Source organism: Fomitiporia mediterranea, assembly GCF_000271605.1.
Source record: "Fomitiporia mediterranea MF3/22 unplaced genomic scaffold FOMMEscaffold_5, whole genome shotgun sequence".
In the NCBI taxonomy this organism is placed as follows: domain Eukaryota; kingdom Fungi; phylum Basidiomycota; class Agaricomycetes; order Hymenochaetales; family Hymenochaetaceae; genus Fomitiporia; species Fomitiporia mediterranea.
This window is the reverse complement of record NW_006760390.1, coordinates 642,399-664,267: the sequence shown is the minus strand read 5'-3', so window position 1 is coordinate 664,267 and position 21,869 is coordinate 642,399. Positions and strand designations below refer to the sequence as shown.

General features: G+C 41.0%; 4 protein-coding genes across 4 annotated transcripts; 2 read left to right on the top strand and 2 right to left on the bottom strand.

The window, feature by feature from the left end:
• Positions 1–7,084: 7,084 nt before the first annotated feature.
• FOMMEDRAFT_154696 (uncharacterized protein) lies at positions 7,085–7,795 on the top strand (the record flags this gene model as incomplete). Its single annotated transcript, XM_007265151.1, has 1 exon — positions 7,085–7,795. The coding sequence occupies one exon, from the start codon at positions 7,085–7,087 to the stop codon at positions 7,793–7,795; it is 711 nt and encodes a 236-aa protein (XP_007265213.1).
• Positions 7,796–13,582: 5,787 nt separating this feature from the next.
• FOMMEDRAFT_154695 (uncharacterized protein) lies at positions 13,583–14,200 on the top strand (the record flags this gene model as incomplete). The annotated part of the gene is made up of 4 exons (XM_007265150.1): positions 13,583–13,753; positions 13,809–13,865; positions 13,925–14,077; positions 14,135–14,200. The coding sequence occupies 4 exons, from the start codon at positions 13,583–13,585 to the stop codon at positions 14,198–14,200; spliced, it is 447 nt and encodes a 148-aa protein (XP_007265212.1).
• Positions 14,201–14,591: 391 nt separating this feature from the next.
• FOMMEDRAFT_154694 (uncharacterized protein) lies at positions 14,592–15,210 on the bottom strand (the record flags this gene model as incomplete). Its single annotated transcript, XM_007265149.1, has 4 exons — positions 14,592–14,657; positions 14,712–14,867; positions 14,925–14,981; positions 15,034–15,210. 4 exons carry the CDS (start codon positions 15,208–15,210, stop codon positions 14,592–14,594), a joined length of 456 nt encoding a protein of 151 aa, XP_007265211.1.
• Positions 15,211–15,388: 178 nt separating this feature from the next.
• Positions 15,389–21,803, bottom strand: FOMMEDRAFT_19010 (uncharacterized protein). Its single transcript, XM_007265148.1, has 3 exons — positions 19,924–21,803; positions 19,801–19,890; positions 15,389–19,704 (listed from the first exon to the last, which is right to left on the bottom strand). The coding sequence occupies exons 1-3, from the start codon at positions 21,717–21,719 to the stop codon at positions 19,383–19,385; spliced, it is 2,208 nt and encodes a 735-aa protein (XP_007265210.1). The 5' UTR covers positions 21,720–21,803; the 3' UTR covers positions 15,389–19,382.
• Between the last annotated feature and the right edge of the window lie 66 nt (positions 21,804–21,869).

The window sequence follows — 21,869 nt, the reverse complement described above, 5'->3', positions numbered from 1 at the left end:
ATATCTTAGTCAATTCTTACTCAAATTTGATTAATAAAGTATCTATCTGAAGGGGATTTTAAAAGTATGAATTTAGGTACTAATAGTACACATTTATGTTAAGGATTGAGTGAGATATTGTATTTTCTTTGTGTTTTTCAACTTTGTGACGAAAAATCACGTGATCTTACCGTTCTAAGGAATTATGCAAGCAGCAGTAATGCTCAAAAACAAGCACATATATGCTAAACAACATATTAAATCAAATAAATAAAACATTTAACATGCATTATAAACAATAATATAATAATGGACACTATAATAACAACAATAATAACAATAATAATGATAATAATATGGATAGAACTAACAGAACAAATACAGAACAATATAATAACTAACACATATTATGGTTGAGCAATTATATGTAACATATTGGATTCAGCAGTTATATGTTGGATATTGCAATTACTTATCAGATACTGAATATAATACACATATCTAAGATATACAGACAAGTACAGATATACAAAAGTATAATTAATAACTACAAACCAAAAAACAATGCTACAGAGCATATAAACTAACTATGTACAAAAGAATAATGTTATAATGTATAAATATTAACTACAGCACAAGACAAGTGCAAAAATTATAATTATTAAACAAATAATACTACTTTACACATTAATACAATTGTGTAAATGCATACTAACAATGAACGAAAGAATTATATCTCTAATATACTTGAAACAACACATTAATACAACTTAATTACACAAAACATGTTATCATGACAGCTGATTATATAATAAATTTCGAAGTTGCAATGGTAACATCAACTACACAGTGTATATACCTTAACAAACAATTATTAAATTTACATTGTGACAATGTAGCTTGTAGGAGCAAAGTATTAAGCTGATAAAGCTATTACAACAAATAATACAAATATAATTATTACAAACACATTATTATAATAATTACAATCAAAAACAATCATAATATAATATGATTAAATAAATTAATAAAATGTTTAAGCCATTATCTCAGACAGTATAATATAAAATAGGTAATAACAGACATGAGCATACTTAATAGAACTCAGCACATTTACTAAAAGCACTACATAAATAATAATTACAATGTTATTAAATGAATATTATATGGAAACAAACGAATTACCATATGTTTTCAACACAAAAACAAAATATTCATTCATAGTTATGAACAATTATTAATAATGAGTTCAGAAAAAACTTATATATTATACATAATGTGTACTTATCTACTATAACAAACAAAATACACATTATATAAGTTGACAAACATTAATGGTAATGAAGATATAATAGTAATACCACTTAAATTACTCATTATAGAACATAATGAATGTTACACACAGCTTTAAAATACTAATAATTACAAATCAAACTATGAAAGCAATTACAATTATTATATATTATATTATAACAACAATTAATAAACATTAAAGAAATATCCAATTCTTCAAAGAAATACCTTCTTGAATTGAAGGGGAGAAAATGGATAATATGCACAAACAATTAATAACTAAATATAAACAACAGAATGGAAAGTATAACACTATAGATGCTACAAAAAATAGAATAACAAAATGCACAGACTAAGCACTGACTAAGTGATAGAAGTTACAGACAGACATAACAGATCATAAAGGTAAATCATTCAGTACAAAGCAAAATTATGTTGATCAGAACTAAATAACAGAAGTCAACACAACATGCAATTGAACTTCAACATTAAATAAATAATAATTCTACTACAAAACAAATGCTCATACTTGGTGAATAATATTAATATAATAATATAATTAACTTAACAGTGTTTAATACGAAAATAAATGATATACAGACAATTATCACATCATATAATGAAATAATTCATCAATTCAGACTATAGTTCATGGATAAAAGTGATGAATAACGAAAATAATACTTTGGAACATACATAAAACGATAAATAATATATCTATATGATAATACGAATATAATTGCAATATAATTCACAACTACAACAAACAATACACAGATAATAACTATATAAACAAGTATGGAGCACATACATATAATTAAATAAAACTATTAAATCAATTCTTGTACAAACAATCAATTTGCCCTCACTGCACAATTAATACAAGCATGAACAGCATTATAATACTATGAAATACATTGGATAGATACTAATAGGTATATCTATACAATGATTCAAATAAAATAAATAAAACCAATATATAAAATGTTTTACCTAGCAAACCAATTAACAAATAAAATGTTGAACAAATACTACAATTGCACATAGCACTAGATTAACTAAAGAATGCTAGGAGACAATTATAGTAAACATAATCCAATATATTACTTATATACAGATTGTGTTACAATACATTATTCTTTGCAAAAGAAAAAGCAAAGAACAATAGCCATAACATACACATATATATATAATACTATGATTGCAACAATTCACAATAACATTGTTAATAATAAATAATACAAACACATGTTAGTATTGATTTACAACAGATAACTATGTTGGCTATTAAAGAAACAACACAACAGATTGTATAGTTACTCAGGATGCATCAAAAACAATCAATTAACAAACATAATGTTAATAAATTAATACATAACTGTAAACAATAATGTAAAGCAAACAAACAAACAGTACATTCATAATATAATACATATACAATGCACCTAGACACATAGCAAGATGCCTGTAGCCAGACATAACATCTATGCAACAAATATACATTAGCATAAAACCTTATTGATCTTAGAATGAAGCAATCTGGCAAAAACAAATATTATTATTAATATTACTGATATACAATTGATGCAAAGCTTTAATCCAAAGACATAAATCAGTTATTGCTGAATGCTTAACACATATACAAATGTAGACGAATGCAGGCAGCAATGATTAAAGAAGGATATCATTACAACATCAAATATACATTTTACTAGTGTGATTCATTAGTTTCACAGCAAAGTAAAAAAGGAAATTACTAGAGTACTCAAACAAACTTAATAACAAACAAAATGACTGAATAACAAACAATAAAACAAAACAAGCAATTACATTTATGATTTAAATATGCACATATACAAACCTACATATGCTGACAAGATTCTGCAGGTCTCTGAAGCATTTACAAATTATTTAATAACATTTACAAACAATCTATTGTGATAACAATACTGTTATTGAACAGTATATTACAAACAAACAAACTAATTAAATATAATTAATTAATATAACACTGGACAAACTTAACACAAAGTGGATGATATTCAGAATGGACAGTACACAGAACAAACAATGCATTACTACAATGCTAATAATATTATTATTAACTACATCAAGTTATAAACACATTATACAAACAAACAATTGTACAATACAGTTATAATGATTAAACTATCTATACATACTGCAAGGGCCGACATGCTGAGGCGTTTGTCCACATGGATCATTGTACTAGAGTCAAAGTGCTTAGGTTGAGTTTTGCAAGCAAGCACAATGCTGTCTCTAAAGAGTATATACAGTCAATAATCTCATAACGAATACAGTAGTAAGGAATATATCTCATAAGGAATAATTTTTCCTGGCAACGGACTCGGTGCGCGGTAAATTATTCCAAATATTCGCTATGGAATAACGAATAGAAAATTTTCGGATTATTCCTTAGTAGATGTCATTTGTATACCAAAAATTGATTAGCTTGTACACTAAATGAGACTAAATTGTTTACAAATTGAAGCGAAAAGTCTAACAGTTCTATAGAACATGGAAAATAAGCTTTATTAATGTCTAAAGGAGTAAAGAATCTTAAGATATAGTACTGTCAGGAACAAGTTACAGAGCTGAAGAAAAAATGCAACACATACCTATACTAAGGATAGTGAAGACAACAAACCCGTTATTGAAGTGCCATCACCTCTTGAAGGAATTCAGATGTGCAATACAATGACCAATCTTTCTATTACACACTGTGAAGCAGCCAGTATACCACTCCTTCAGTTTCAGCATCATCTTTGTCTCATGTGTGGATACCTTGTTCGACTCAACCAGTCTGTGCAAAAGCAGACAACACTTGATACATTCTTCAAATCCAATGTAAGTATTTGATAATATGTTTTCTTCTGTCTTCCTATAGCTTGATGCTTTGTCTGCAGAGGTAAAGAATAGCTTTAGCAGAGGCCAAGGGTGGTACTTAAAGGTGTAGATATGTAGCGGTGGAAATCAGTCATAATTATTAAGTAATACACGTGGTTGAATATGTCACATTATGTCACAAAACGTGACAACTCGGTACAGAATAAATCTATTAAGGAATAAAATATATGTGAAACCAATGTATTCGTTATGAGATTATTGACTGTATAGTGATAACCTTCTGGAACACTGCCCCTTCCAATGTTTTACTCGTTTCCAGAGACTTTCTTCAATACAATTGTTAAGAAAGGGGAAAGAGGTTATGTGAGAGGCTTAGAGAGATCACACAAAGAGGGGGGATAGTGGACTTGGCTTGCTCTCTCATGGCTTGCTTCATTGTCTGTTGATTAGTTAGTCTATATATACTATGTAGGTATGTCTCAGATGTAGAATGTATGATGGAAGGTATTCCATCATTGTTTGTCATTGCTTGTAATGTAGTTTATATCATCTGAGACATACTCTTGTGTAGTCTCATCTTAACACTCCCCTTCAAACTCTTACTAGGTCTAGTAGACTTGTAAGATGTTTGCTTTCTGTACTACTACTATACACGAGTAAGTATTCATGAGTAACATGGTTGAACACAGCACAAAATGTCTATGCATTCTGCTTAAAATGGTCGTATGCTGTTCCACCTTAGAACCTCGACCGAAGCTCAATTGGCAAGCTTCCTCTGGTCGACGTGTGGCGTCAACAGAATCAGAATATAAGTCCAACATGGCATTAACTACTGAAAGCATCGAAGATTTGAGGTTACTGTCTGCTCTGCACGTTGTCAGCATAACCCGAAAATTTGCTGTACAAGGTGCCGGCTCTCTCGATAGCGGTTCTAATATTTACCTTATGTTATCCTTTTTTTCGTGGTGACTAGAAGACGTCGTGATCGTGTGAATGGATTGGTGCGAGACGAGGGCTGAGTGCTGCCAACTTCCTATCGAGTTTGTGGCAGTTTTCAATGGAACTTAAGGCACGCTTGCAAAATCCCGAAAGAAAATTCGGTTCATGGGGTACTTATTTACCAACATCGATCAGCATTGACAGCGCGAATAGAGGTAGGAGACAAGGTGAATTACTTGTTGGAGTAGTGACAAGTTAGAGAGCTCATCCTAAGCGAGACGCTGGCAGATTCCGAACGAAGAATTTCAAGAAACGAGCTGACTCGCGTCTTTGTCTTGAGGTGATGACCTTCATCTGCGACATGCCTCGTTTTTTCTTGCCGATCTCTCTCGTCACTACAAATGTCAGGTGTTTGGACTGGAGAAGAGGGGGATGTAGGCCCACAAGGAGAAAGGGAGAAATAGGATGCAGGGGGGCCAGCAATTAGCTATTTGGAGAGGTGGAATTGTCAAGGTGACCTCTGCTCACTGAAAGAAATTCTGGCCACAAAATCCGGATGGGATGCAGCCTCAGCGTTAGCTTAATGTGCGGCGGCGGCGGTGATGGGTGATGCTTCAAGGTCTGATCTTGGTCTACTCCAGAGGGGGGCAAGCCACACGTTGCAGAGCCCGGGTTCTGCGATCTGTTGGGCCGCTTGCAGACAGGAAAACGTAAGCCTTGGGCTATGTCCTTGCTCTTTGTTGGAGGAGACACCTGAATTATGCGTGAATCTCAGTATTGGAGGCATCTCGGCGTCATAATGCGTCTTCAGGTAAACTCGCATTTCTGTCGTTCTTGCCCGGAAATACTGATAAACTTAATAGTTTTCGATTTGGTCTTTGTGCGTCTCTACTGCAGGCTTCATCGCTTCACTTTGATCAGGTCTGGCGCTGTTTGATGGCTTGATGGCCCGGAGGGTCTTGATGGTCTTGAATATTGAATCTTGAAGGCATCTCTGTTCAAGTTGACGCCTTGTCTCTTGCAAAATCGATCTTGATGCAGTTCAGCTTGATTCGGGAATATCTAGTCCATTCATGGGGGTGAAAACAGTGCATTGAAGCAGTTTGGTCAAGCGACACATTGGTATCTAAGAATGATACTCAAGTGTAAGAGTGTTTCGTGCGACCCATCAATACGCTGACTCACCTTCCATATTAGGTCATCACAGTCAATGTCATAAATAGACGAGGTTTTCGTTCTGGGGTTTTCAAGTGGCTATTTGGGAGACTCTGAGACTTCTGGAGCGGCTCAGGGTAGCTGCTTAGTGATAACATAATGAATGCAAGTGCACATCAGCGAGGAGTACAGAGCGTTTGACGAAGAAGGCCGTATTTTACCGAACCGTACGAAAGACGAGTCCTAAAGGAGATCATTTCGTCTTTGCTTGTGCTACTGGTACAACACAGGGTGTATTTTTTGAAATGGCAAGGCATCCTACAACCAGGTAGCATTCAGGTCAAACGGAGAACTTCGTAACGTGACCTCCGGCGAGATGTGCTGAAGCGTTCATCCTGCTACCGAAAGATAGGTTCGCACATCAGTCGTCGTTGCCTTTGTCCTGAATTACCGTATGGAAGCCGTAACCAGTGACCTGGGTTCGGAAGTGGAATGAGGGAAGTGAGATGGACGAGGCGTGGCGTGAAAATTGTGGTCGGAAGTGTTCAAGGCGGGCAAGGACACTGGTATGTCCGCGGCTGCTGTCTCAGTTCACGTCTGCTTTGGATAGTATACGCGCAACTGGAGATGCTAAACGCTTAACTCAAACGCTGGGCCGTTGAAATTCTCTGTGGGTAATTTGTGGGGATGCTTGAGGACTTTACGGAAGTAGGTTTGACGAGCAGCGATTTGCCTCCGGCTTCGCAGACGCGTGCCGCTCGGTCTGGAAATCGAATCGCTGTTGAAAGCAGACAACGCCCTCCTCGCTTGTCTGCAATTCATTTTGTCCTTCAACCACCATCATCTAGCTATGGCGGTTCGCGTTAAACGCCCTCCGCCTGTCCCCTCACCCTACTCAAAGCCCACTGCCCAGGACCAGCTAATGGCCCTGTTCTACTCGAAAACCGAGTCGCTACTCTTGACAGCATTGAGAAACTCCAAGTGCCGCCTGTGCGACGAGTTCGTCTCAGGCCCCATATCGCACATTCGCCAAATGCACCAACTTGGTGTAAACGCTACCTTCGACTGCCCTATGTGTTTTAAGGCAGTCTCCCTAAACCTCTGCATAGACCACTTCAGGGTCAAGCATGCAGACTCCTTCCTCTCCCCTGTAAAGTGTGGGGAAATCGTTGCCAGAGCACTCCTAGCTACTGGCAACACCCCTGCACAGACGCAAGTCCCTAACCCTGAACCAGTTGGTGCTCAGCCATCCAGCCCAGCACCCGAAGCACTTCTTCCGACACCCACTCACTGCCTCAGCTGGTCTGAGGAAATGGACGAAACCATGCCCCACATTGGCATCCTCACTAACGACCCACACACAGTAACAGGCCATCAGGAAAGGCATGAGGCAGTACAGGCTACTGTCACACCTATCCCACACCCCCACTGTAAGGCTGCTATAAGCAGCCTTCTTGCAGTTTGCAAATATGCAAACAGCCTGGCTGATGCCATTCTCAATGCTGAGGATCACTTCATGCCCCCTATTTTGGACAAAACCTCAACAGAGGAAATGTGCTGAATCTTCTTTAATTTTGGCGCCCTAACAGGCAAAGTTGCTAACCTTGCCGAACTCCTAGCAAACATCTTACAACATGACCTGAAGAAGACAGTTGCTGATGCCCTTCACAAAGTATGGGACAACAGCTTTTACACTAACCACCCTGAACACACAGCTGCAATGTCCTCCCAGGTACAACTTGCTATGATGACTGGCACTGTGTCAGGCCTGCCAACAATTAGCCCCCCAGTTGGGCAAACACATGGAATCCCAACTGACAGATCTTTAGCTGATATCATCACTACTGTAAATAAGCTGGCCAAATCTGTCAAAGCCCTCCAGAAGGGAGAGTCAATGCCTTGTCTGCCTGTATTACAACAACAGCAAACAGCTGTTGCCATGGAGACACCACACAGCAATCAAAGGACCTTTGCCCAGACTGCTACTGCTAGAGCCCCTTCCAAGAAGACTGTCGTCCTTCCAACTCAGCCCTACAAGGCCCCTCCAGCAAAGACAACAAAAAAGGCCCCCCTAGCACCACAACAAACCTTCTGTGACAGGAAGATTCTCCTTTACACAGAGACTGTAGTAAACCCCATTCTGGTTCCCCTAAAGATTGTCAAAGATCTATGCCAGTTCTTGTGGACACATTGTAAAGCCAACCTCTCTGGAGGCCATTTCTCACTTGACAGCAAAACACTCAGCCTGGATTTCCCTGCAACAACCACTGTATACACACAAGAAATTGCCTGTTCTGTATCCAATGTATACAAAACCACATTCACAGTCCAACCCCTCTACACTAAGGTGTTCAACCTCTTTATTCTGAACGTCTGCATCTGTGACTACAAGACACAGCAAATATACACACCTGCACAGTTATGGGACAAAGTTCAACAGAACTACCAATTCAAACCAACTGTCCTAGCTTATCCAACTCGTTTTGCTGCCCTAGCAGACAAACTTGCAGAACAGGAATTCTGCAGAGTACAAGTACTGTTGCTTATGTCTTGAACTGACAGAATAAAACAATTCATAGACACCTGCATCAATACTTATGTATGAATGTTCAGCAAGAAACACTGTCTGGAGGAAGGGCAATCCTGGTCAGGCACTGTACAATACACAAGATGCTGGAGCTTTGGCCACAACATTAATACATGCTACAGACAATTACATTGCCCATACTACAACAGCACCCATACTGCCTCTACACACAAACACACTAAGTGTGCTGAGTGCAAGGACAAGCCCATCTGCAAACACTACTACAGATGTCTGAATTGCTTCAGCAAACACTCTACTGTTGACCAAGAATGCAAAAGCCAACTGTGCTGGGCTAGAGCATCCATCCTCTGTAATCACAAAAGCATACTCACAATACAACAGGTTGCTGACATTCTACAGGTGACAATTTCACAAGAGGCAGTGGAATGCTGTATTGTACAACAGGTACAGGCCTTATGTTTTGTAGTAGTAATGCTAGAACCCTCTTACAGTTTCATACAGGAACAGGACAAACTGATGAACAACCAGGGTAGTGAAGGAGAGTCAGAACTATCATACATCACCCAACAAGAAGGAATGTCTGAGGACATTGAATATGAGGCTGGCCCTACTAATAAACACACCAAGACCAATCTTTAAATGAACAGTTTCTTCTATAATATTCACCTGCCTCCTACATCCCCTTTCTCCCCTATTATTTCTTTCAATTGCAATTGCAGTTCTGCTACATTATATATGCTTATTCATATTCTTGAACTTTACAGTGTTCAGCCAGCAATCATAGCCTTACAAGACCCTCTGATTGTGAAAACGTCTGTTAAGACCAGAGCCAGGCTAAAATCATATCCTATTGTTCCAGCAATACCAAACTACTACTACTTACTACTACAATGTAAGAAACCAGATGTTGTGTTCCTCATTCACAACCATGTCATTGTCAATATTGTCAGTCAACTCTCTCACAGTAATAATATCTTTACAATCTGCTATGACACACAGACAATCCTTAATGTGTACTTACACAGAAGTGTGAGACAACCCATAACTGAGGATGAAACATTCATACATCACCTTGATCTGCCAGACAACTTCTTGATAATAGGCAATATCAATAGACAACATCCAATCTTCAACAACACTCCCTACACAGACATATTTGCTACATATACAGTACTATGGTTTGAATGGCTGGTTGAGCACAGTCTCCTTACCCCATCATCCTCCCTACTGTTTACATACAAATTCAGAGAGTCAATGTCCTCCCCCAATGTAGTATTCACAAACCACCTAGCAGTGTCTTGCAATATCTTTGTGTCCAGACATTACAACCACTCAGCAATTGTGATCAGCACACATAACCCACTATGGATGTGTCTTCCCCCAGTAATAAAGGAAAAACATACAGGGGTGTGGATTGAGAAATTTGCTCAAATTCTCCCTCCTTTTATGCTTGATCACCCATTAGACACGAAACTGGACTTAGACAGGTTCTTTGAGAACATCTTCACATTGGCAGCCAACACATTCTTCTTAGACAGTTCAAGACCATGTACCTGGTTTGAATGGTGAGACAACAACCTTACAGAACAGCTCATAGGGTTATCTGACAAGTTATCAGCCACAATAACACAAGTTATCTTGAACCACAAACAAGACTACTACTTGACAAAGGCTGATCAGTCTAACCATAGAACTCTCTGGACAGCTGCCTGACAGTACAAACACAAGGACCTGTGTCTCATAGCACAAATCAACAACAAAGATACCTTTCTCAGAATAGACAAGGAGTTCACACAGGCCTACTTTCCAGACAGGACCTCAACAGCCTTTGCCCCTCTACAATACAATCCTAATGTAGAAGGCCTTGATGACTACTTCACATTCCCAGAATTCATAGAGTCTCTACACCAAATTGATAAGTCTGTCTTGCCTAGCATATCTGGACTCACTCACACACCCACAGAGGCACTGTGCTATACATTTGATCATATGTTTGCTAATGTACTACAGCAGATACAGGATCTGGAATATATTCCTACTCTACTCAGATGTACACAAGTGTCAATCATATTGAAAATGAAGGACTGAGCACTTGACTTGCCCTGAGTATATCAGCCTATTTCAGTTGAAGAAACCTTTACAAAGGCAATTGCTAAGATATACACAGAAAAGTGCACAACTATAATAGAGACCCACCTGGTGTTCCTGAAGGAGATATACAGTAGAAGGAAGCATCTCTCTACAGCAGACACAATATACAATCTACACACCTTCATCAGGAAGAACAGTAAAACAAGACAAGAACAGTCTCATACCTGCCCTCTCACACTCTTTGTTAATATCCAGGGATTCTTTGACAATATCCTCCTAGATCAACTATGAGAAAACCTACACTCTCTTAGTGCTTCTCCTCAATTAATAAACATGGTTTGAGCCCTTGTAGTTGATAGAGAGTATCTACTCTGTTTCAACCACCAGTCAGGACCCTTGAGACACTGCCTGAATGTTAGAATACCCTAGGGCTCCCCCATCTCCCCTGTCCTGGCAACAATTGCCACATACTACATTATTGCTACAATCAAAACTCAATTCCCTAGCATCTTCATCCAGACCTACCTTGACAACTGGGCGTTTGTCTTTTACAGTGTGAGCAGGAAATCACTAATGTCACAAGTCAACATTTTTCTCTGTTTCCTCAAAAACTGTCTTCACAACATTGGACTCCAACTCAACCTACAGATCAATACAATCCAGTTCCAGTCTAGAACAGCATGGAGCCTCCCTGTTCAGGACCAGATTGTCCACATCAAAACCAAAGCTACATGGCTTGGCTACAGTTTACAATCTGACCTTTCACCCTCTGACCAGATTGCCAAGGTTGCACAAAAGGCCTTGAAACTAACCACAATGATGAGCCATATTATACAATGAACACACAGCATGCACCCCTACCAGGCATGCCTTGTGTACTTCAACATTGTTTGAAGTACTATGATGTATACAGCCAAGACCTGGCTGAATCCTCTCAAACACCAACTCAGCCCACTTGTCAAGATCCAAAACACGTTCCTGAGGATCATCAGCACCTTCCTGAAACCAACTCTCACTACAGACATGGAGAAAACCCTCTCAGTACTCCCCCTTCCTCTGTTCATTAGGTGACTATCTCACTGCTTCCATACAAGACAACAAGCATACCCACATATGCTAGCCCCTATTCTCTACGCGTCTCATTCAGAAACCCTGATGACAAACGTCCTGAGCTATTAAAGACCAATTACTGTGTCAAAACAATGCTCCAACTGTGAACAATTCCTTACCCCCTTGAATTTCAACAAACATAGTTGTGTAAGGACAGAACTTCCCCTACACAAATGCACACATTGTCACTTCTTGTTCAGGGACCTATGGAAGCACAAATGTCCTGCCATACAGGGTCAAACTGTACACCAGGTACTACCAAGCAAAATCCCAAATCAGGCAATTCATCATCTTGATTCAACAAATCAGATGATAATTGCTGCAAAGGTGCATGTTCCCATGTCTCCCTTGCTTATCAAAGATAATCTAAAACCTGTTGAAATGGCCTGAGTACTCTACTCACCAGACACTGTGCAGATCCAATATCACCCAGAATTGCAGACAACCACAGTCAAAACTCATACACAGTGTTTCACAGTACAACACCCAGAGAACATCTGCCACACACAGGCTGTCCTCTATACAATGAGTAGGGTCATGAATGACCTCCTGCTCCATTCCACAATCACCACAAACTGGAAGTTAGCCCTTGAACATCTCTCAACATTAAACAAGTCCACTGAACTGACACAAGATGTGTTGTCCCTTGTGAACGAGTGACAAATCACACTGATATGGACACATCAGGCAATCATGCCCAAATTCAAGGCAACTAACACTGTATACAGCAACTGGTCATCCCTACATGGTGTTCACAATCATGCCCAGACAGACACAGATCAGCTATGAGCAGAACAGTCCCATGGTGCAACCTGCAAGCCACAATTTCCTCTCCAGTCTGTACTCCCCCGACAGGCACAGGTTCTACACCTTTGCTTACAAACCAGAACGTGCAACACACGTTCCTTTATGTACTACTGGAACATAACCCACTCTAAGGAATGTCTGCTCTGCCACAGTGAGGACACGCCTCTTCACTGGATAACTAGATGCCTGGGAATCCTCTTTGACGACTGTGTACAATGTTTTTGCAATCGGACCAAGGACCATCCACAAAGGCTAGATTGTTGGCTAGACACTAAGTTCTTTTCTTCTAATTATAAAAACATTTTACATTGTATGTATGCTCACTACCCTGTAGATTATGGATAAGGCCTCTGCTCTGTTTCTCAGTCTATTTCATCTCTGTTTTGCAGTAGATAGCTTCACTATAGGCATGGTTTCTGTGGATCGGCTTTCTCCTACTTGCTGTAGGTTTTCCACCACAGTTTTAGTCCAGCCTACCATTTGAGAGGTCCTTCTATCAATCGCTTCTCTCTCACTGCATTTTGTCACTCCTCCCTGTGAAGAACTTTTTTACATACTTCGAGCCTGCAGAATTGCATGTACTTGTTTAGCTTATTTGTCAATGGTAAATTCATTTGTTGTTCCCCTAAAATTGTAATGCTTTTGCCCTCCTCACCTCTCTGTCACGGTCTTTTCCTCCATCCTTCAGTCTGCTTGACGTATTCTCTCTTTCCTTTGACTAATCGCTCTGGCATTCATTTTTTTGGTCCCTCGCATTTCCTGTTTTCGATACTTTCTCTCGATACGTAAAATATGACCCAATCTGTCATCTTTATTCTACCTGTTCGTCCTCAGCCTGCCCGTCTCGCCATCGCATTCCAGGAGACTCGAAGACGCGACGTGCACCGCTCGGTCAACGTATTTCCTTGGCGGAATGTGAAAATGCCCTGTCATGGGTTTGTTGTCGGAACTGATTGGGCGATGGTGCCTTTCGATCACTTGTCTCTGTACCCATCTATCTGACAAGGTATTGCTCTAGACAACGTTCGATAATCGCAGAGATGGTCAAGTTTTTGATTCAAAACATTTACAAACGGTACGCAGATTTTGTCGTGCTGTACGTCTTTGTATTCTTCTTAACTCTGATCTTGCTAGATAAACGAAGAGACGGAAGTGCGGTTCATCCATCCCTACGACTCACATGAGTATACAAGACATCGCGTGGACTTAACTGTCTTGGAAGAGATCCGCCATTTGGATATGCATAGACACGAAGGATTTATGAAGAGGTTATATGCAGCAACAAAAGTATGTGACTCGTCTCATTCTGTGGTCTACATATCATTTACTGCTCACTACTTCTAGTCTGCCGTTTATCGGCTTGTTCGCGGCGTTTACGATTTTTGTGGGAAATCATTTGGTTGTTTTTAGCTGAAAAATCACCATTGGACTATTGATCTTTGGGTTTTATTTTCTGATTACATCGAATTGCACTTTCTCTTGTTTCTCCCGTTCGAAGCATCTAGGATAATGCGCTTGTATTGTAGTATTACTATCGTTTCGACTACTTTGTCACATAGGTTAACCTACTCCGTACCATCTGTTCTGGCACAGGCATTTCGTATGAATGAACACATATTTGCTATTTGTCCACTAATAGCAATTCATATACAAGGACGACGTTGTATATCATACAATGCATACCAATTACGCAAGGTTAATAGCTCAAGTAGTAAATACGATTCGCTTTTCTTGTGTTAACAAAAAGGAACAGGCTAAGGAATAGATAGGGCGTGTCAAACAAGACAAGTAGCGGGTACGGTTACGGACGGCCGAAAAGATGATGATAGAAACTCCGAGCTTTGAGTTCGATTTGTGCGAGGGCGGACTGAGTATGTATCAGAATTATTTAATCCATCTCCAAGTAGTAGAAGACCCGCACCTTCGTTCCAACATATAATTTCATTAATACACCCTCTTGCCCGGGCTCCTCCAGCTGATCCCTAGTGTCCTCTATCACATTGAAAGCCAGAGAGTCGGTTGAGAAATTAAGCGGGTCAAACGGGTGAAAGAATAGGACTTCGGTGTTTTCATCGATCTGGTATGATGGCCGGTCGTTAGACCTTTATAGAGAGGAAACGATATTGAATCCCACCGTCTGTAAACGCTTGCGATCAAAGAATTGGTCGTCTGTACGTGTATCGAATGTCGCCTAGCGCCTTCATCAGCAAGTAGTTCAACCGTTGGAGAAAGACCATTCGTACCATTGCCCAGTCAGTTCCCACAACATATCCATGTCCTGACATTCTCAAATGAAAATCCTTCCAGGGAAAATGGTCTATCGGACGGCTCGCATATCGTCTCTGGCATTGTTGAAACTCGATTGCAAGCTGGGAGGACTGAGGACGGGCGAGTGGGGTAGAAGTAACACGTTGTGTCATTTTTACGTCTTGTTATAGAGTATGGAAGACAGGAGCAGCCAGAATAAAGGGAAAGAATGTGAGATGAACTTAAGAAAGGAGAAAGCAGGGCAGAAAATCGCTTCAAGCAAGCACGTAAAGAGGGAGAGAAAAGGGGAGACGGAGAGGTTGGGGTGGTAGAAGCATTCTAGGTCGTCAAGAATGAATTTACCATTATCAAAATACATTAAACAATTTCAACATGCGAATCTGCAGGCTCGAAGTATGTAAAAAAAGAAGGTCTTTACAGGGAGGAGTGACAAAATGCAGTGAGAGAGAAGTGATTGATAGAAGGACCTCTCAAATGGTAGGCTGGACTAAAACTGTGGTGGAAAACCTGCAGCAAGCAGGAGAAAACCGATCCACAGAAACCATGCCTATAGTGAAGCTATCTACTGCAAAAACAGAGATGAAATAGACTGAGAGGCAGAACAGCAGCCTTATCCATGATCTACAGGATAGTGAGCATACATATAATGTAGAATGTCTTTATAATTAGAAGAAAAGAACTTAGTGTCTAGCCAACAATCTAGCCTTTGTGGATGGTCCTTGGTCCGATTGCAAAAACGTTGTACACAGTCATCAAAGAGGATTCCCAGGCATCTAGTTATCTGGTGAAGAGGCGTGTCCTTGCTGTAGCAGAGCAGACATTCCTTAGAGTGGGTCACGTTCCATCAATATGAAAAGGAACGTGTGTTGCACGTTCTAGTTTGTAAGCAAAGGTGTAGAACCTGTGCCTGTTGGGGGAGCACAGACTGGAGAGGGAATTGTGGCTTGCAGGTTGCCCCATGGGACTGTTCTGCCCATAGCTGATCTGAGTCTGTTAAGGCATGACTGTAGACGCCATGTAAGGATGATTGATTACTGTTCACAGTGTTAGTTGCCTTGAATCTGGGCATGATTGCCTGACATGTCCATATCAGTGTGATTTGTTGCTTGCTTGTGAGGGACAACACATCTTGCATCAGTTCAGTAGACTCGTTTAAAGTTAAGAGATGTTTGAGGGCTAACTTCCAGTTTGTAGCAATTGTGGAATGGGGCAGGAGGTCATTCATGACCCTACTCATTGTATAGAGGACAGCCTGTGTGTGACAGATGTTCTCCAGGTGTTGTACTGTGAAACACTGTGTATGAGTTTTGACTGTGGCTGTCTGCAATTCTGAGTCATATTGGATCTGCACAGTGTCTGGCAAGTAGAGTACTCAGGCCATTTTGACAGGTTTTAGATTATCTTTGATGAGTGAGGGAGACATGGGAACATGCACCTTTACAGCAATTATCATCTGATTTGTTGAATTGAGATGATGAATTGCCTGATTTGGGATTTTGCTTAGTAGTACCCAGCATACAGTTTGGCCCTGTATGGCAGGACATTTGTGCTTCTGTAGGTCCCTGAACAAGAAGTGGCAATGTGTGCACTTGCATAGGGGGGATTCTGTCCTCACACAATTATGTTTGTTGAAGTTTGTAGGGGTAAGGAATTGTTCACAGTTGGAGCATTGTTTTGACACAATAATTGGTCTTCAATAGCTTGAGACATTCATCATTGGGGTTTCTGAATGAGATGCATAGAGAATAGGGGCTAGCATATGTGGGTATGCTTGTCATCTTGCATGGAAGCAGTAAGATAATTGCCTAATGAACAGGGGAAGGGGGAGTACCAAGAGGGTTTTCTCCATGTCTGCAACAAGAGTTGGTTTTGGGAAGGTGCTGATAATCCTCAGGAACATGTTTTGGATCTTGACAAGTGGGCTGAGTTGGTGTTCAAGAGGATTCAGCCAGGTCTTGGCTGTATACATTATAGTGCTCCAAACAATGTTGAAGTACACAAGGTGTGCCTGGTAGGGGTGCATACTGTATGTTTGTTGTATGATGTGGCTTGTTATTGTAGTTAGTTTCAAGGCCTTTTGTACAACCTTGGCAATCTGGTCAGTAGGCAAAAGGTTGGATCATAGACTGTAGCCAAGCCATGTAGCTTTGGTTTTGATGTGAACAATCTGGTCCTGAACAGGGAGAGTCCATGCTGTATTAGAATGGAACTGGATTGCATTAATCTGTAGGTTGAGTTAGAGTCTGATGTTGTGAAGACAGTTTTTGAGGAAACAGAGAAAAACATTGACTTGTGACATCAGTGATTTCCTGCTCACACTGTAAAAGATGAATGCTCAGTCATTAAGGTAGGTCTGGATGAAGATGCTAGGGAATTGAGTTTTGATTGTGTTGATAATGTGGTACATAGCAATTGTTGCCAGGACAGGGGAAATAAGGGAGCCCTAGGGTATTCCAACATTCAGGCAGTGTCTCAGGGGTCCTGATTAGTGGTTGAAGTAGAGTAGATACTCTCTATTGACTACAAGAGCTTGGACCATGTTTATTAATTGAGGAGAAGCATTGAGAGAGTGTAAGTTTTCTTGTAGTTGATCTAGAGGGATATTGTCAAAAAATCCCTGGATATCAACAAAAAGTGTGAGAGGGCATGTATGAGACTGTTCTCATGTGTTTTTGATGTTCTTCCTGACAAAGGTGTGTAGATTGTATATTGCATCCACTGTAGAGAGATGCTTCCTTCTACTGTATATCTCCTTTGGGAATGCCAGGTGGGTCTCCATTATTGTTGTACACTTTTCAGTGTATATCTTAGCAATTGCCTTTGTGAAGGTTTCTTCAACTGAAATAGGCCAATACACTTGAGGCAAGTCAAGTGCTCAGTCCTTCATTTTCAATATGATTGACACTTGTGTACACCTGAGTAGAGTAGGAATATATTCCAGATCTTGTATCTGTTATAGTATGTTAGCAAACATATGATCAAATGTATAACACAGTGCTTCTGTGAGTGTATGAGTGAGTCTGGATATGCCAGGCAAAACAGACTTATCAATTTGGTGTAGAGACTCTATGAATTCTGGGAATGTGAAGTAATTGTTGAGGCCTTCTACTTTGGGATTGTATTGTAGAGGGGCAAAGACTGTTGAGGCCCTGTCTGGAAAGTAGGCCTGTGTGAACTCCTCATCCATTCTGAGAAAGGTATCTTTGTTGTTGATTTATACTATAGGACACAGGTCCTTACATTTGTACTGCTAGGCAGCTGTCCAGAGAGTACTATGGTTAGACTGATCAGCCTTTGTCAAGTAGTAGTCTTGTTTGTGGTTCAAGATGACTTGTGTTATTGTGGCTGATGACTTGTCAGATAAACCTATGAGCTGTTCTGTAAGGTTGTTGTCCTACCATTCAAACTGGGTACATAGTCTTGAACTGTCTAAGAAGAACGTGTTGGCTGCTAGTGTGAAGATGTTCTCAAAAAACCTGTCTAAGTCCAGTTTTGTGTTTAATGGGTGATCAAGTATAAAAGGAGGGAGAATTTGGGCAAACTTCTCAATCCACACCCCTGTATGTTGTTCCTTTATTACTAGGGGAAGACACCTCTGTGGTGGGTTATGTGTGCTGATTGCAATTACTGAGTGGTTGTAATGTCTGGACACAAAGATATTGTAGGACACTGCTGGGTGGTTTGTGAATACTATGTTGGGGGAAGACATTGACTCTCTGAGTTTGTATGTGAACAGTAGGGAGGATGATGGGATGAGGAGACTGTGCTCAACCAGCCATTCAAACCATGACACTGTATATGTGGCAAATATGTCTGTGTAGGGAGTGTTGTTAAAGATTGGATGTTGTCTATTAATATTGCCTATCATCAAAAAGTTGTCTGGCAGGTTGAGGTGATGTATGAATGTTTCATCCTTGGTCATGAGTTGTTTTGCTCTTCCACATAAGTACACATTGAGGATTGTCTGGGTGTTGTAGTGGATTGTGAAGATATTGTTACTGTAAGAGAGTCAACTAACAATATTTACAACAACATGGTTGCAAATGAGGAATGTGACATCTGGTTTCTTGCATTATAGTAGTAAGTAGTAGTAGTTCAGTACTACTGGAACAATAGGATATGATTTTAGCCCAGCTCTGGTCTTAACAGACGTTTTCACAATCAGAGGGTCTTGTAAGGCTATGATTACTGGCTGGACACTGTGAAGTTCAAGAATATGAATGAGCATATATAATGTGGAAGAACTGTGATTACAGTTGAAAGAAATAATAGGGGAGAAAGGGGATGTAGGAGGCAGGTTAATGTTATAGAAAAAACTGTTCATTTAGTGGTTGGTCTTAGTATGTTTATTGGTGGGGCCAGTCTTGTATTCAACACTCTCAAGCATTTCTTCTTGTTGGGTGATGTATGATAGTTCCAACTCTCTGTCACTATTCTGGTTGTCCATCAGTTTGTCCTGATCCTGTATGAAACTGTGGGCAGGTTCCAGTGTTGCTGCTACAAAGCATGAGGCCTGTACCTGTTGTGTAATACAGTGTTCCACTGCTTCTTGTGAAATCGTCACCTGTAGAATGTTAGCAATCTGTTGTATTGTGAGTATGCTTTTGCAATTACAGAGGATGGATGCTCTGGCCCATTGTGGTTGGCTTTTGCATTCTTAGTCAACAGTAGAGTGTTTGCCAAAGCAATTCAGGCATCTGTAGTAGTGTTTGCAGATGGGCTTGTGCTTGCACTCAGTACACTTAGTGTGTTTGTGTGCAGAGGCAGTGTAGGTGCTGTTGCAGTATGGGTACTGTAGTTGTCTGTAGCATGTATTAATGTTGTAGCTGAAGCTCTAGCATCTTGTGCATTGTACAGTGCCTGACTAGGATTGCCCTTCTTCCAGACAGTGTTTCTTACCAAACATCCATATGTAGGCATTGACACAGGTGTCTATGAATTGTTTTATTCTGTCAGTTCGAGACATAAGCAACAGTACTTGTACTCTGCAGAATTCTTGTTCTGCAAGTTTATCTGCTAGGGCAGCAAAACGAGTTGGGTAAGCTAGAACAGTTGGCTCGAATTGGTAGTTCTGTTGAACTTTGTCCCATAACTGTGCAGGTGTGTATATTTGCTGTGTCTCGTAGTTGCAGACACAGACGTTTGGAATGAAGAGGTTGAACACCTCAGTGCAGAGGGGTTGGACTGTGAATGTAGTTTTGTATACATCAGATACAGAACAGGTGATTTCCTGTGTGTTTACAGCAGTCGTTGCAGGGAAATCCAGGCTGAGTGTTTTGCTGTCGAGTGAGAAATGGCCTCCAGAGAGGTTGGCTTTGCAATGTGTCCACAAGAACTGGTGTAGATCTTTGACAATCTTTGGGGGAACCAGAATGGGGTTCACTACAGTCTCTGTACAAAGGAGGATCTTCCTGTCACAGAAGGTATGTTGTGGTGCTGGGGGGGCCTTTTTTGTCGTCTTTGCCAGAAGGGCCTTGTAGGGCCGAGTTGGAAGTACAACAGTCTTCTTAGAAGGGGCTTCAGCAGTAGCAGTCTGGGCAAAGGTCCTTTGGTTGCCTTGTGGTGTCTCTGTGGTGACAGCTGTTTGCTGTTGTTGTAACATGGGTGGACAAGGCGTTGACTCTCCCTTCTGGAGGGCTTCGACAGATTTGGCCAGCTTGTTTACAGCAGTGATGATATCAGCTAGAGATCCGTCGGTTGGGATTCTGTGTGTTTGCCCAACTGGGGGGCTAATTGTCGGCAGGCCTGACGCAGTGCTGGTCATCATGGCAAGTTGTACCTGGGAGGACGTTGCAGCTGCGTGTTCAGGGCAGTTAGTGTAGAAACCATTGTCCCATGCTTTGTGAAGGGCATCAGCAACCGTCTTCTTCGGGTCGTGTTGCAAGATGTTGGCCAGGAGTTCGGCAAGGTTAGCAACTTTGCCCGTTAGTGTGCCGAAATTGAAGAAGATTCGGCACATTTCATCCGTTGAGGTTTCGTCCGAAATGGGAGGCGTGAAGTGATCCTCGGCCTCGAGGATAGCATCAGCCAGGCCGTTCGCATATTCGCGAACCGCAAGAAGGCCGCTTATAGCGGCCTTGCGGTGGGGGTGTGGGATAGGTGTGACAGCAGCCTGTACTGCCTCATGCCTTTCCTGATGGCCCGTTACCGTGCGTGGGTCGTCAGTGAGGATGTCGACGTGGGGTGTGGTTTCGTCCATTTCCTCAGACCAGCTGAGGCAGCGAGTGGGCGTCGGAAGAGGCGTTTCGGGCGCCGGGCTGGATGGCTGAACGTCAACTGGTTCAGGGTTAGGGACTTGCGTCTGTGCAGGGGTATCGCCAGTAGCTAGGAGTGCTTTGGCGACGATTTCTCCACACTTTACAGGGGAGAGGAGAGCATCTGCGTGCTTGACCCTGAAGTGGTCTATGCAGAGGTTCAAGGAGACTGCCTTAAAACATATGGGGCAGTCAAAGGTAGCGTGTACACCGAGTAGGTGCATCTGGCGAATGTGGGAGATGGGGCCTGAGACGAACTCGTCGCACAGGCGGCACTTGGAGTTTCTCGACGCTGTCGAGAGTAGTGACTCGGTTTTCGAGTAGAATAGGGCCATTAGCTGGTCCTGGGCAGTGGGTTTGGAGTAAGGTGAGGGGACGGCAGGAGGACGCTTAACGCGAACTGCCATAGCTAGATGATGGTGGTTGGAGAAAAAGAATGAATTGAGGCCAAGCGATGAGGGCGTTGTCCGTTTTGAGTACCGACTCGATCGCGAGACACCAGCTGCAAATCCGGGGGCAAATCATCTCTCGTATAATATGCTTCCGTTGGATTCTGT